General features: G+C 43.5%; 2 protein-coding genes and 1 long non-coding RNA gene across 13 annotated transcripts in view; 2 read left to right on the forward strand and 1 right to left on the reverse strand.

The window, feature by feature from the left end:
• Positions 1-14,076, forward strand: part of LOC119471264 — a 32,157-nt gene extending 18,081 nt beyond the window's left edge. Inside the window, exon 2 of the long non-coding RNA XR_005200304.1 lies at positions 13,747-14,076. This is a non-coding gene — a long non-coding RNA (uncharacterized LOC119471264). The remainder of the gene's footprint in view (positions 1-13,746) is intronic.
• RGS6 (regulator of G protein signaling 6) overlaps positions 1-15,391 on the reverse strand; it is a 640,379-nt gene that overhangs the window by 40,511 nt on the left and 584,477 nt on the right. The window lies entirely within an intron of this gene.
• LOC108304507 (histone H1.0-like) lies at positions 4,544-6,745 on the forward strand. The gene has a single exon (XM_017528744.1). The coding sequence runs from the start codon at positions 4,843-4,845 to the stop codon at positions 5,425-5,427; it is 585 nt and encodes a 194-aa protein (XP_017384233.1). The 5' UTR covers positions 4,544-4,842; the 3' UTR covers positions 5,428-6,745.

Consider the following 15,391-nt stretch of genomic DNA (forward strand, 5'->3'; position numbering starts at 1 on the left):
AAAACAAGCCCATTCAAAAGTGGGCGAAGGATATAAACAGACACTTTACAAAAGAAGACATACATAAGGCCAACAAACGTATGAAAAAATGCTTATTATTACTGGTCATTAGAGAAATGCAAATCATAACTATGTTGTGGTACCATCTCACGCCAGTTAGAATGGTGATCGTTAAAAAACATGGAGACAAAAGATGCTGGAGAGAATGTGGAGAAATAGGAACACTTTTACACTGTTGGCGGGAGTGTAAATTAGTTCAACCATTGTGGGAGACAGTGTGGTGATTCCTCAAGGACCTAGAAATAGAAATTCCATTTGACCCAGCAATCCCATTACTGGGTATATAGCCAAAGGATTATAAATTGTTCTATTATAAGGACACATGCACACAAATGTTCACTGTGGCACTGTTTACAATAGCAAAGACTTGGAACCAACCCAAATGCCCATTGACGATAGACTGGACAGGGAAAATGTGGCACATATACACCATGGAATACTATGCAGCCATCAAAAACGATGAGTTCGTGTCCTTTGTAGGAACATAGATGAACCTGGAAACCATCATTCTCAGCAAACTGACACAAGAACAGAAAATCAAACACCACATGTTCTCAGTCACATGCAGGTGTTGAATAATGAGAATGCATGGACACAGGGAGGGGAGCATCACACACTGGGGTCTGTGTGGGGGAAATAGGGGAGGACAGTGGGGTGTGGGGTGTTGGGGAGGGATAACATGGGGACAAATGCCAGATATAGGTGATGGGGAGGAAGGCAGCAAACCACACAGCCATGAGTGTACCTTTGCAACAATCTTACATGTTCTTCACATGTACCCCAAAACCTAAAATGCAATTAAAAAAAAAAGAGAGAGACAAAGAAGAGCATTACATAATGGTAAAGAGATCAATGCAACAAAAAGAGCTAACTATCCTAAATATATATGCACCCAGTACAGGAGCACCCAGATACATAAAGCCAGTTCTTAATGATGTACAAAGGACTTAGACTCCCACACAATAATAGTGGGAGACTTTAACCCCACTGTCAATACTGGACAGATCAACGAGACAGAAAATTAACAAGGATATCCAGGACCTAAACTCAGCTCTGTACCAAGTGGACCTAATAGACATCTACAGAACTCTCCACCCCAAGTCCATAGAATATACATTCTTCTCAGCACCACATCACACTTATTCTAAAATTGACCACATAATTGGAAGTAAAACACTCCTCAGCAAATGCAAAAAGAATGAAAATCATAACAGTCTCTCAGACCACAGTGCGATCAAATTAGAACTCAGGATTAAGAAACTCACTCAAAACCACACAACTTCATGGAAACTGAACAACCTGCTCCTGAATGACTGCTGGATAAATAATGAAATGAAGGCAGAAGTAAAGATGCTCTTCAAAACCAACGAGAACAAAGACACAACGTACCAGAATCTCTGGGGCACATTTAAAGCAGTGTGTAGAGGAGAATTTATGGCACTAAATGCCCACAAGAGAATTGAGGAAAGATTTAAAATTGACATCCTAACATCACAACTAAAAGAACCAGAGGAGCAAGATCAGACAAATTCAAAACCTAGCAGAAGACAAGAAATAACTAAGATCAGAGCAGAACTGAAGAAGATAAAGACACAAAAAGTCCTTCGAAAAATCAGTAAATCCAGGAGCTGGTTTTTTTTTTTTGAAAAGATCAACAAAATAGATAGACCACTAACCAGACTAATAAAGGAGAAAAGAGAGAAGAATCAAATAGATGCAATAAAAAATGATAAAGGCAATATCACCACCAATCCCAAACTACTGTCAGAGATTACTACAAACACCTCTATGCCAATAAACCACTAAATCTAGAAGAAATCAATACATTCCTGAACACTTATATCCTCCCAAGACTAAACCAGGAAGAAGCCGAATCCCTGAATAGACCAACAGCAAGGTCTGAAATAGAGGCAGCAATTAATAGCCTACCAACCAAAAAAAGGTCCAGGACCAGACGGGTTCACAGCCAAATTCTACCAGAGGTACAAAGAGAAGCTGATACCATTCCTTCTGAAACTATTCCAAAGAATACAAAAAGAGGGAATCCTCCCTAACTCATTTTATGAGACCAACATCATCCTGATACCAAAAGCCTGGCAGAGACACAACTAAGAAAGAAAATTTCAGGCCAATATCCATGATGAACATTGATGCGAAAATCTTCAATAAAATACTGGCAAGCCGAATCCAACAGCACATCAAAAAGCTTATCCATCATGATCAAGTCAGCTTCATTTCTGGGATGCAAGGCTGGTTTGGCATACGCAAATCTATAAACGTAATCCATCACATAAACAGAACCAAAGACAAAAACCACATGATTATCTCAATAGATGCAGAGAAGGCCTTTGACAAAAATTCAACACCCCTTTATGCTAAAAACTCTCAAACTAGGTATTGATGGAACATATCTCAAAATAATAAGAGTTATTTATGACAAACCCACAGCCAATATCATACTGAATGGGCAAACACTGGAAGCATTCCTTTTGAAAACTGGCACAAGACAAAGATGCTCTCTCTCACTTCTCTTATTCAACATAGTATTGGAAGTTCTGGCTAGGGCAATCAGGCAAGAAAAAGAACTAAAGGGTATTCCATTAGGAAAAGAGGAGGTCAAATTGTGTCTATTTGCAGACCACATGATTGTATATTTAGAAGACCCCATCGTCTCGGCCCAAAATCTCCTTAAGCTGATAAGCAACTTCGGAAAAGTCTCAGGATACAAAATAAATGCGCAAGAATCACAAGCATTCCAATACACCAATAACAGACAAACAGAGAGCCAAATCATGAGTGAACTCCCATTGACAATTACTACAAAGAGAATAAAATACCCAGGGATTTTCTAACAAGGGATGTGAAGGACCTCTTCAAGGATAACTACAAACTACTTCTCAAGGAAATAATAGAGGAAACAAACAGATGGAAAAACACTCCATGCTTATAGTTAGGAAGAATCAATATCATGAAAATGGCCATACTACCCAAAGTAATTTATAGTTTCAATGCTATCCCCATCAAGCTGCCATTGACTTTCTTCACAGAATTGTAAAAAACCACCTTAAACTTCATACGGAACCAAAAGAGAGCCTGCATAGCCAAGTCAATTCTAAGTAAAAAGAACAAAGCTGGAGGCATCACACTACCTGACTTCAAACTATGCTACAAGGCTATAGTAATCAAAACAGCATGGTACCGGTACCAAAACAGAGACAGACCTATGGAACAGAACAGAGGCCTCAGAAATAATGCCACACATCTACAACCATGTGATCTTTGACAAACCTGACAAAAACAAGCAGTGGGGAAAGGATTCCCTATTTAATAAATGGTGTTGAGAAAACTGGCTAGCCATACGCAGGAAGCTGAAACTGGATCTCTTCCTTACGCCTTATACAAAAATTAACTCCAGATGGATTAAAGATTTAAACATAAGACCTAACACCATAAAAACCCTAGAAGAAAACCTAGGCAATACCATTCAGTACATAGGCATGGACAAGGGCTTCATGACTAAAACACCAAAAGCAATGGCAACAAAAGCCAAAATAGACAAATGGAATCTAATTAAACTTAAGAGCGTGTGCATAGCAAAAGAAACTATCATTAGCATGAATCAGCAATCAATAGAATGGGAAAAAATTTTTGTAATCTATCCATCTGACAAAGGGCTAATATATAGAATCTGCAAAGAACTTAAACAAATTTACAAGAAAAAAAAACCCATCAAAAAGTAGGCAAAGGATAGGAACAGGCATTTCTCAAAAGAAGACATTTATGCAGCCAACAAACGTATGAAAAAAAGCTCATCATCACTAGTCATTAGAGAAATGCAAATCAAAACCACATTGAGATACTATCTCACACCAGTTAGAATGGTGATCATTAAAAAAATCAGGAGACAACAGATACTGGAGAGGATGTGGAGAAATGGGAACACTTTTGCACTGTTGGTGGGAGTGTAAATTAGTTCAACCACTGTGGAAGACAGTGTGGCGATTCCTCAAGGATCTGGAAATAGAAATACCATTTGACCCAGCAATCCCATTACTGGGTATATACCCAAAGGATTATAAACCATTCTATTATAAAGACACATGCACACCTATGTTTATTGTGGCAATGTTCACAATAGCAAAGACTTGGAACCAACTCAAATGCCTATGAATGATAGATTGGATAAAGAAAATGTGGCACATATATGCCATGGAATACCATGCAGCCATAAAAAAGGATGAGTTCATGTCCTTTGCAGGGAAATGGATAAGGCTGGAAACCATTATTCTCAGCAAACTGACACAAGAACAGAAAACCAAACACCACATGTTCTCACTCATAAGTGGGTGTTACCAATGAGAACACATGGACAGAAGGAGGGGAACATCACACACTGGGGCCTGTCAGGGTTAGGGGGCTAGGGGAGGGAGAGCAGCAGGTTGGAAGCTAGGAGAGGGATAGCATTAGAAGAAATATCGAGACGCGGAGCTGGGAAAAGGGAGGCAGAGGAGGCGGAGGCAGAGGCACAGGCAGATCCCGGTGCCGAGACCAAGCGACAGACCGGCGGGGCTGGGCCTCGCAGAGCCAGCTCGGCGAGCTCTCCCGACACCCGACCCGGGGAGTAGAAGCAGCGACTCCTCGCTTGCATCCCCTGGACCCGCACTCCGGACTGGCCGGGTATTCAGGGGCTCGAGAGCAGATCCCGAGGCAGGCTTTGCTCAGCCTCCGACGAGGGCTGGCCCGTTGGAAGGCGCCTTCAACAGCCGGACCAGGCAGGCCACCATGACCGAGAATTCCACGTCTGCCCCTGCGGCCAAGCCCAAGCGGGCCAAGGCCTCCAAGAAGTCCACAGACCACCCCAAGTATTCAGACATGATCGTGGCTGCCATCCAGGCCGAGAAGAACCGCGCTGGCTCCTCACGCCAGTCCATCCAGAAGTATATCAAGAGCCACTACAAGGTGGGTGAGAACGCTGACTCGCAGATCAAGTTGTCCATCAAGCGCCTGGTCACCACCGGTGTCCTCAAGCAGACCAAAGGGGTGGGGGCCTCCGGGTCCTTCTGGCTAGCCAAGAGCGACGAGCCCAAGAAGTCAGTGGCCTTCAAGAAGACCAAGAAGGAAGTCAAGAAGGTAGCCACGCCAAAGAAGGCATCTAAACCCAAGAAGGCTGCCTCCAAAGCCCCAAGCAAGAAACCCAAAGCCACCCCAGTCAAGAAGGCCAAGAAGAAGCTAGCTGCCACGCCCAAGAAAGCCAAAAAACCTAAGACTGTCAAAGCCAAGCCGGTCAAGGCATCCAAACCCAAGAAGGCCAAATCAGTGAAGCCCAAAGCAAAATCCAGTGCCAAGAGGGCCGGCAAAAAGAAGTGACAATGAAGCCTTTTCTTGCGGACACTCCCTCTTGTCTATTTTCTGTAAATACTTTTCTCCTTTTTTCTCTCTTGATGCTCACCACTACTTTTTGCCCCCTTCTATTCTGACTTTATAAGAGACAGAATTTGGATTCTTCAGAAATTACAGAGTAATTCATTTTTCCTTAACCAGTTGTGCAAGGACAGCAACCACCAATCTCTGTAATGATGAGAATGTACTTATATTTTGTTTTGTTATTAACCTACTTAATGGGGTTAGGGATTTGCTGGGGGGTGGGGGGGCTTGTGTGTTTTGTTTTGTCAGTTTGTTTGCCGTGAAGGTAGATGTGGGTGGGGAAAAGACACAAGGCAGTTTCTGGCTAGATGAGAGGGAGCCCAGGAATTGTGAGGTTAGCAGGAGTATCTTTAGAGTGAGTGAACTCTCTTTGAGTTGGGCACCGGTTGTGGGAGTTTCAGAACCTTTGGCCCGGAGGAGAGAGGCGGTAGGCAGCAGCCTGCCGGCAAAGGATGAAGGTGGAAAAAAACCGCCCCCCGCCCCCCGCTGACAATCCAGTGGTGAGCAGTAGGGGATCCAAACCCAGTTTCCTTCTGGTTTCTGTCAGTTTGCCCTTTCGGCCTCCCTGTTGTCTTAGGGAAGGGGAGTGGGGTCCAAGTGACAGCTGGATGGGAGAAGCCATAGCTTCTCCCAGTCAGCTAGGATGTAGCCATTGGGGGATCTTCGTGGCTTCAGCAAATTCTCTTGTTAAACCTGAGTGAAAACTTTAGGGGGGAGTCCGTCAGCCAAGTGCCTCAGTGTGCCCTGTTGAAACTTGGATTTTTCCACACAATCGATGGATTGTGTCCTAGGAAGACGTCTTTTTCTTTTCCTCTGGGTTTTTGCTCCTCCTGTACAAGAGGTGGCTTTGCTTGGTTTGGTGGGGCTGCGGCCACTTAAAACCTCCCGACCTCTTTTTATTTGAGTCTTTTATTATAAGTAGTTGTAGGTGGGGGAGGGGTAGTGGGCGGGCAGTGGACAGTAACGCATACTGCAGTCGATTTGGGATTTGCTAAGTAGTTTTACAGAGCTAGATCTGTGTGCATGTGTGTGTATGTGTATATATACATATCTAGGACTAGTACTTAGTTTCACACCGGGAGCTGGGAGAAAAAAACCTGTACAGTTGTCTCTTATTTTTAATGAAATAGAAAAGTCGCACGCTTGCGCGTCCCTCCTCCCCCTTTTTTAAATAAGTGTTACTTGTGCCGGGAAAATTTTGCTGTCTTTGTAATTTTAAAACTTTAAAATAAATTGGAAAAGGGAGAAAAAAAAAAAAAAAGAAATATCTAATGTAGATGATGGGGTAATGGATGCAGCAAACCATCATGGCATGTGTATACCTATGTAACAAACCTGCACGTTCTGCACATGTACCCCAGAACTTAAAGTATAACAACAACAACAAAAAAACAAACAGGCAATAATGCAGTTGGATCACTTTGTGTACTTCAGGGCCACCACCTCGTTCTGGAAGGAGTTCTTGGCAACCACATCATAGGACATGTAACTAACACCCAAGGGGGGCAGGTACTGCAGCAAGGTGCCATCTCTTCTCCTCAGCCCCTAGGGGCATTTATTATACATTCTGGCCTTGGAAAATAATTTCACCCCTGATTTCCAGCCAGTTCCTAGAGTCTTATGGTCCCTTCCAAACAGATCTGTCCTCACCAAGGGCAGGAAAATCCTGGTCCATTAGAAAAGAGGTCTTGTCAGTGGACAAAAGATTATTTATTTATCCATTGAAGTGGAATTCAGCTCAGCTGCATAGGAAAGCTTGGCTGTTCCAAGAGAGAATGTGTTAGGGGGGAGGCTGGCCTTCATTAGGGAGGGTAGGCTCATTAGTTAGTGGCTGGCCTGGTGGAGGAAGCATCTTCCCCCATGTATGCTCATTGTTCTTCCCATGAAGCCAGACAAGAGCCCTAGTGGTGGGGGGAATGGAGAGCTGGTCAGGGAAGAAGAGAGTGCTCAGCTGAGAGGCAGGACTGGTCATTAAAGGCCTCTTCCTTGGGTGCTCTTTCCAGGGAGGGCATGGAAGGAGGAGGCAGAGACTTCCCATCAGCTGGGGGACATATTTTAGAGATGCCTGGCCAGAAAAAGCCAGAGCAATGATAAGGATTCACCAAGACTCACTCCTTACCCAGCACAAAAGAAAGGGAGAGCACAGTAGACAAGATATGGAGTCAACCTATACGTCCATCAATGAACAGGCAAATGGATAAAGGCAATGAGGTATATAGGCGTAATAGAATACTATTTGGCCTTAGCAAAGAAGGAAATCCTGTCATTTGTGACAACATGAATAAACCTGGAGAATATGATGTTAAGTGAAATAAGTCAGGTACAGAAAGACAAATATCACATGTCTTCACTTATGTAGGGAGACCTTGGAGATATTGTGGGTTTGGTACCACCAGACCATCACAATAAAGCAATTCATAAGAAATACTTGATTTCCCAGTACACATAAAAGTTATGATTACACTATATGGAGTCATGATGTATGTAATAACATTATGTCTAAAAAACCAAGGTATGTACCTTAATGAAAAAATAGTTTATTGTTAAAATGCTAAAGACCAACTGAGCCTTTGGCAAGTCATAATAATTTTGCTGGGGGAGGGTCTTGTCTTGATGTTGTTGGATGCTGACTGATTAGGGTGGTGACTGCTGAAGGCTGGGGTGACTGTGGCAATTTCTTAAAATAAGACAATGAAGTTTGTTACATCAATTGACTCTTTCACAAAAGATTTGTCTGTAGCACGTGATGCTATTTGATAGCATTTTACCCACATAAGAACTTCTTTCAAAATTGCAGTCCGTCAAATCCTGCTGCTGCTTTATCAACTAAGTTGATGTAATATTCTAAATTCTTTGTTGTCATCTCAACAATGTTCGCAGCATCTACATTAGGAGTAGATTCCATCTCAAGAAACCACTTTCTTTACTCTTCCATAGGAAGCAACGTTTCATTCATTAAAGTTTGATCCTGAGGTTGTAGCAATTCAGTCACATCCTCAGGCTCTATTTCTAATTCTAGTTCTCTTGCTATTTCAACCACATCTGCAGTTACTTTCTTCACTGGGATCTTGAACTTCTCAAAGTCATCCATGAAGGCTGGAATCAACTTCTTCCCAACTCCCATGAATGTCAATATTTTTACTTCTTTCCATGAAACACAAATGTTCTTAATGGCATCCAGAATGGTGAATTGTTTCTAGAAGGGCTATGATTTACTTTGCCTAAATGCATTAGAGGAATCACTCTCTGTGACAGCTATAGCTTTATGATATGTATTTCTTAAATAATAAGACTTAAAAAGTTGAAATTACTTCTTGATCCATAGGCTACAGAATGGTTGTTCTGTTAGCAGTCATGAAAACATTAATCTCCCTGTACTTCTCCATCAGAGCTCTTGCATGGCTTGGTGCACTGTCAATGAACAGTGATTATTTGGAAAGAAATATTTTTTTCCTCAGCAGTAGGTCTCAACAGTGACCTTAAAGTATTCAGTAAACCATGCTGCAAACAGATGTGCTGCCATCCAGACTTTGTTGTTCCATGTATAGAACACAGGCAGAAAAGATTTAGCATCATTCTTAAAGGCTCTAGGATTTTCAGAATAATAAATGAGTATTGGCTTCAACTTATAGTCACCAGCTGCATTAGTCCCTAGCAGGAGAGTCGGCTGGTCCTTCGAACCTTTTTAGCCAGGCATTGACTTCTCTTCTCTAGCTATGAAAACCCTAGATTTATCTTCTCCCAATATAAGGCTGTTTAATCTACACTGCAAATCTGTTGTTTAGCATAGCTACCTTCATCATTGATCTTAGCTAGATCTTCTGGATAACTTGCTGCAGCTTCTATATCAGCACTTGCTGTTTCACTTTGCACTTTTATGTTACGGACTTGGCTTCTTTTTGTAAACCACATGAACCAACCTCTGCTAGCTTCAAACTTTTCTTCTGCAGCTTCCTCACCTCTTTCAGCCTTCACAGAATTGAAGTGAGATAGGTCCTTGCTCTGGATTAGGCTTTGGCTTAAGAAAATGTTGCAGCTGATTTGATCTTCTATTCAGACCACTAAAACTGTCTCCACGTCAGCAATAAGGTTGTTTGCTTTCTTATCATTTGTGTGTTCACTGGAGTAGCATGTTTAATCTTCAATAACCTTTTCTTTGCATTCATAACTTGGCTGTTTGGCACAAAGGGACTTGCTTTCACCCTATCTTGGCTTTCAACTGCCTTCCTCACTAAGTGTAATCATTTCTGGTTTTTAATTTAAAGTTAGAGACATTTCTCCTACTTGAACACTTAGAGACCATTGCAGAGTTATTAATCAGCCCAATTTCAATATTGTTCATCCCTGTTTCTTTCAATATTGTTGTCATTTCAGGGAATAGAGAGACCCAACGAGTGGGAAAGAGATGGGCGAATGGCTGGTTGGTAGAGCAGTCAGAAAACAAACACACACAACATGTATCGATGAAGCTCATTGTCTCATACAGGTGCAGGTGGGCACCCCCAGGGCAATTAAAATAGTAATGTTGAAGATCACCAATCATAGACAATCATAAAAATATAATAATAGTAAAAAAAGCTTGATGTTACAAGAATTATCAAATTGTGACATAGACAAAGAATGAGCACATGCTATTGGAAAAATGGTGCTGATAGATTTGCTTGACGCAGGGTTGCCACAAACCTTCAATTTGTGTTTTTTACAAATTGAATAAACCCACTGGAAGGACTCAAATGAAATTAAGTAGTGGCTTGGTTCTTTTTTTTTTTCTTGTGAGACAAAGTCTCACTCTGTCACTCAGGCTGCAGTGCGGTGGTGCAATCTCAGTTCACTGCAACCTCTGCCTCCTAGGTTCAAGTGATTCTCATGTCTCAGCCTCCTGAGTAGCTGGGATTACAGGCACACACCGTCACACCCCGCTAATTTTTATATTGTTAGTAGAGACGACGTTTTGCCTTGTTGGCCAGGCTGGTCTCGAACTCCTGGCCTCAAGTGATTCACTTGCCTTAGCCTTCCAAAGTGCTGGGATTATAGGTGTGAGCCACCATGCCTGACCTCAAATAGTGGCCTGGTTCTGAGACTACTTGGATAGTCCAGACGTGTTCTGATTTAACAAACTTAGTGGGAACATACTTCACTAAGTATTTTTCTGAAAATTTCAGACAAAAATCCAGCCCACTCTTGTTTAAGTGCCCTGAGGAACAATGTGTTTATCTTTTATAGATGCATAGTGTCTAGCACAGGATCAGATGTTAGTCAAATATACATGTTCACTGAAATGTCTGTTTGAATTTAATGTTCAGCAAGTTTACTGGCTACATACTTGTTTGGGTTTATGATTGCATCAAACTCCTGCTCTCTGCATAGAAGGAGAGTGAGGATTACACTCAGTTCAGAGTAACATGAGTATCTTGGCTCATCCATCCCTAATGGTCTTGGAGCCCGGGCTGAGGGGTATCCTTGGTCTTTGCTTTAATTTGTTGTCTCTTTAAATTGTTCTAACTTTTTTTTTATGGAATCTTTACACTGTTCCCCAGGCTGGAATGCAGTGGTGTGATTTCAGCTCACTGCAATCTCTGCCTCATGAGTTCAAGAAATCCTCCTGCCTCAGCCTCCAAGTAGCTGGGATTACAAGCATGCATCGCCGCGCCTGGCTACTTTTTATATATATTTTTTAGTAGAGACACTGTTTCACACCCTCTTGGCCAGGCTGGTCTCGAACCCCTGGCCTCAAGTGATTCACCTGCCTTGGCCTCCCAAAGTGCTGGGATTACAGGCGTGAGCCACCACACCCGGTCAAACTGTTCTAACATTTAAAGCTTAGGTACAAATGTTAGTCGAGAGTAAAAATGACACACTGTCTCCTTGTGTCAAGCATTACTTCTTTCTGGCTGACAGAGCCAGGTGGCTCCCGAGTCATCTGGAAAGGCCTATCATAGTGCCTGGACCCTCTCCAGACCCTTCTCCAACGCAACAGTTCCCTGCCTCTTGTTCTGACTTCTCAAAGGAATTGAAATCCCCAGTCATTATCTCACAGTACCCCTCTGCTGCCCCATGAGAAGTGAGGAAACCTTTCCTAGCCAGCTCTTCTGGCTCAGCACCAAATTTCCCCTTTGATCCAGCTAGTTCCTGTAGACTCACTGTGGGGAGGAAAAGCCTGGTTCATGAAAAGAAAGAACTTGTCCATCAAAACAGAGCAGGATAAAGCAGATGCCTAAACATGGAATCAAAATGATATTCAGCAAATATTTATTGAGCATTTACTAGGTGCCAGGGCACTGTGTCAGACACTGAGATAACAGCCTGAATAAGACAAATAAGTCCCTACTGTCATAAAGCTTAGATCCAGCTAGGCAAGATAGGCTTTGCAAAAGGATGCATTTAGCCAATTCAGCTAAGGGCTGCAGAGATGAAGTAGAGGCACAGAGTACGAATGCGTGTGGCTGGGGATGACCTATCCTGCTACAAGTGGGGAATCGTGGTCTATCAACCAGAAAGATTCTCATCAAGGTGGAAAGATCTAAGTAGACAGACAGAAATATGTCTCCTAATTCTGTGGGAATTGCGGGGAGGGAGAGTCTCATCAATCAGAGGAGAAAGACAATCAAGGGGCAAGGAGGAAAGGGCAGCAGAGGTCATGTGGGTCAGAGGGGCAGCCTGGGCACCACTCTCATCTTCTCCATATCATGTGGCCAACTCCAAAGCCAGGTACCAAGGTGAGGATGGTGTGGGGAGAAAGATAAGAGGATAAGGACACAGCCTATTGGAGGATGAGTCCTGTGAGGTGGTCTTACCATGCCAATCCCATTGCTAGCCCTTGACCACCATTGTAACCTCAGCCATCCTTCAAGGGAAAACTAACCAAAGCAATAATAGCAGATTCAAGGTGCAGGTGAGAAAAACAGAATCTGAGAACCTCTGTGGATCTCCCACACCCCGTGCACAGCCCATGGCCTCAGCCTCCCTCTGGCCTGGACCTCTCTTTCCCACAGCCTAGGGACCTGTGACTCTCTCCTGCCCCACAATTCCTCCCCCAAGCAACAAAAGGCCGCCTTTGATGATCTAGTTATGGAACTGTGTTCTTTCCTCCTTGCCAGCTTTGTCTAGGAAACACAAAGACGGTAAACAGGGGGTGGGTAAACAGAGAGCTGAGATTTTTCTGGGAATGAGAATTAAGATTGGACTCAGGGTCTTTGGCCATTTCCCAAATGCAATGAGTTTATCATTACCAGGGACAGCAAGAGTACAAAGCTCTTGGCAGTGACCTCTGCTGATTTATGGGGGTGCTGGTTTGTTTCCCCTATTCTGCAGACAACCAGTCTTAAGGGAAACGTATATCCAGAATCTGCAAAGTGCAAGGGAGTCATTGGCAAAACCAGCCAAGCTAAGCCCCTGCTGAGAATAAATTCCTAAGGGGCTAGAGAAAAAGCGCGCACTCTCTCTCTCTTTTGCTTTGTCTTGCCTTATCTTCTTCCCTCCCTTCCCGCTTCCTTCCTCTCTCCCCTCCTCTTTCTCTCTTTCTTGCTCACTCTCGCTCTCTCTCTCTCTCTCCAACAGATGACTGAGTTGACTATGAACAAGCAGAACTACCAGACGTCACTCCCACCTTGGGGTGCACTCCCACCTTGGGGTGCATCCTCCAGGGAGGATGAAGATGGTTCTCTAAACAATGAGAAATGAATGCTCTAAGGGCTCTAAGTCACACCAGTGTCTTAGCCAGAGTCCTCGGCAGTGGGAGGAATCACACCCCTGGTGTGGTTGATGGCTGTAGTGCAGGGATGTTACCCTGATGAGCCACTCTACCTTTATTTTCTCTTCTTGGGCCAGGAGAACTGTGCTTGCCCGGGATGCTAAGGCAGAATCGAAGCCAACTAGAATCAATAGGGTCCGAGGCACACTGAGAGCTGGAGAGAGCATGCAGTACAAACTGTCTCAAAACCGCACCTGCTGGAAATCAATATATTGCTGTGAGAGTCCTCATTTGGAAATCTCCTTTCTTTTTAGATCAAACACGGTGACTCTCTCAAGAAGTAGGGAAGGTAATCAGACAAATGACTGGGGCCCTGGGCTGCAAGCACACAGCCTAACTCCTCAAGAAGACCCTTATGTCCTCCCCTTTGCTGTGGGCTCCTAAGACAGCACAGATCTCATTTCCCAGCTTCAGAACGTCCTCCTGGAGTGGAGAACCACTCAGCTGGAGCACTGCACAGCAGCCAAGAGCTCTTCTTGTGATTTTCAAGTACCCTATTTTTCTTTTTGCAGGTGTGTGTGCCTCATCTCCGCCCTCCATACCTAAGCTGCCTAGAATCACATCCAGACTCTGGGAGCTGTTGGGTCCCATGTAGTCTTTTGAAGGAAAATGAGGCTGTGTGGGCAGGATGTGGCGTTGCTGTGTGGGGTGATGGAGAAGGAACCGGACTGGGAGCCAGAGGGCTCACCTTTCTAGTCCTGTCAGTCACACAATTAAACATGGAAGTAGCAGTGGAAGCACCACAAAAATGATTATACATGTCAAGTGGCAATGATAATTGCATGCTGTGACTGTCCTTGCAAGGGATGATTTGTGGGATGAGGGAGAAGATTCTGGAAAAAGGAAAAGCAAAGAGGATCTGGGAGCAGAGTCTAGCTATATTATTTTAGTCATTGGTGATGTTTGCTCTGAAGCAGCGCGTAGGTTTAAACAACCTCATTTTACAGATGAGGATACTCAGACTCTAACAGGTCAAGTGGCTTGCCCAAAGTAAGTATGGATCCAGGATTTGAACCCAGAGCTACGTGGCCCTAAAACTCATGCTCTTCTCATGTTGATGTGCTGCTTTTCATTGACCTTGACTTGGGTCCCAAGGGGAGTCAGCATTGCTTAGCTGAGACAAAGTCCTTCCATGTCGTTTCAGGAATGTTAGGGGCCTCCTCTTGAGTCCTGAACATGAGTCCTCCTAGTAAGATATGTGGCCACTGCTTATGATTCCCTTTTGGGTACCATTCATGATCACTGCTGTTAGCAATGGTAATGGCCAAGACACTAGGGATGGCCCAGGTGTCTTGACAGGCAGGCCATGCACAGCTTGCTATCCATACTTGAAGGAAGCTATAAACATCCTTGGAAACAAGGTCCCAAGCTGGTAAAGCGTTGAGGGATGATGGGCTCTTAGGAAGTCATAAATCTGTATCCTTGAGTCTTACCTTTCAAGAGACTTGAATATGTTTGACCGAAGACTCTGTATCCTTGAGTCTCACCTTTCAGGAGACTTGAATATGTTTAACCATACCAAAGGTCCGCAGACCTTAGGCATGGTTAGCAGAAGCCTAGGGAAAACTGGCTCTTCTTCAGCATGGTTCTTGCAGGACAGCACAGTGGTGAGGACTTGAAGTGGATCACAAGTCAGTATTTGCTTCATAATCACAGAAGAAGCAACAGAAAAGACACTGCAGCAATACGGACATCCACGTAAGTGAAAGGTAGGAAGCTGTTGCTCCTCCTGGATGTGTCTTTGGATGAACATCTTGGCATCAAGTGGATTTAAAATGGGAAGCCCCCCTTTGGATTTCCTTAGCCTCTTAGGTAAGACATGGGAACCACTTGTTTCCACGTAAGGCATCATTCCAGGTCATAAGAGGATGTGAGAGTAAATGATCATTTACCTTTACTCTGCAAACCATTTATTAAAACATATTTAATTTAACTGGCCAAAGGGCACAGTATTCTCATGCTGTTCAATCCCTATTCTTAGGTAACGGTAGCTTCAAAGACAGCTTTGCATATTGTCTTTGCATATTGATGTTATCACAGATCATCACCAAATATCACAGATATTAACGCGGAAAAGTGTTTTCCTTTTCCTCCTCAAGGAGGTTGGGGGTTTGGTGTAAAGAACCTATGCTCAGAAGTAGCAACCAAGAAATTTTG

This window comes from Cebus imitator, unplaced genomic scaffold (genome assembly GCF_001604975.1).
Source record: "Cebus imitator isolate Cc_AM_T3 unplaced genomic scaffold, Cebus_imitator-1.0 Scaffold54, whole genome shotgun sequence".
Taxonomy (NCBI): Eukaryota; Metazoa; Chordata; class Mammalia; order Primates; family Cebidae; genus Cebus; species Cebus imitator.

Excerpts from the sequence above, each read along its gene's own strand:
- LOC108304507 (XM_017528744.1), top strand. The coding sequence starts at position 4,843 with ATGACCGAGAATTCCACGTCTGCCCCTGCGGCCAAGCCCAAGCGGGCC.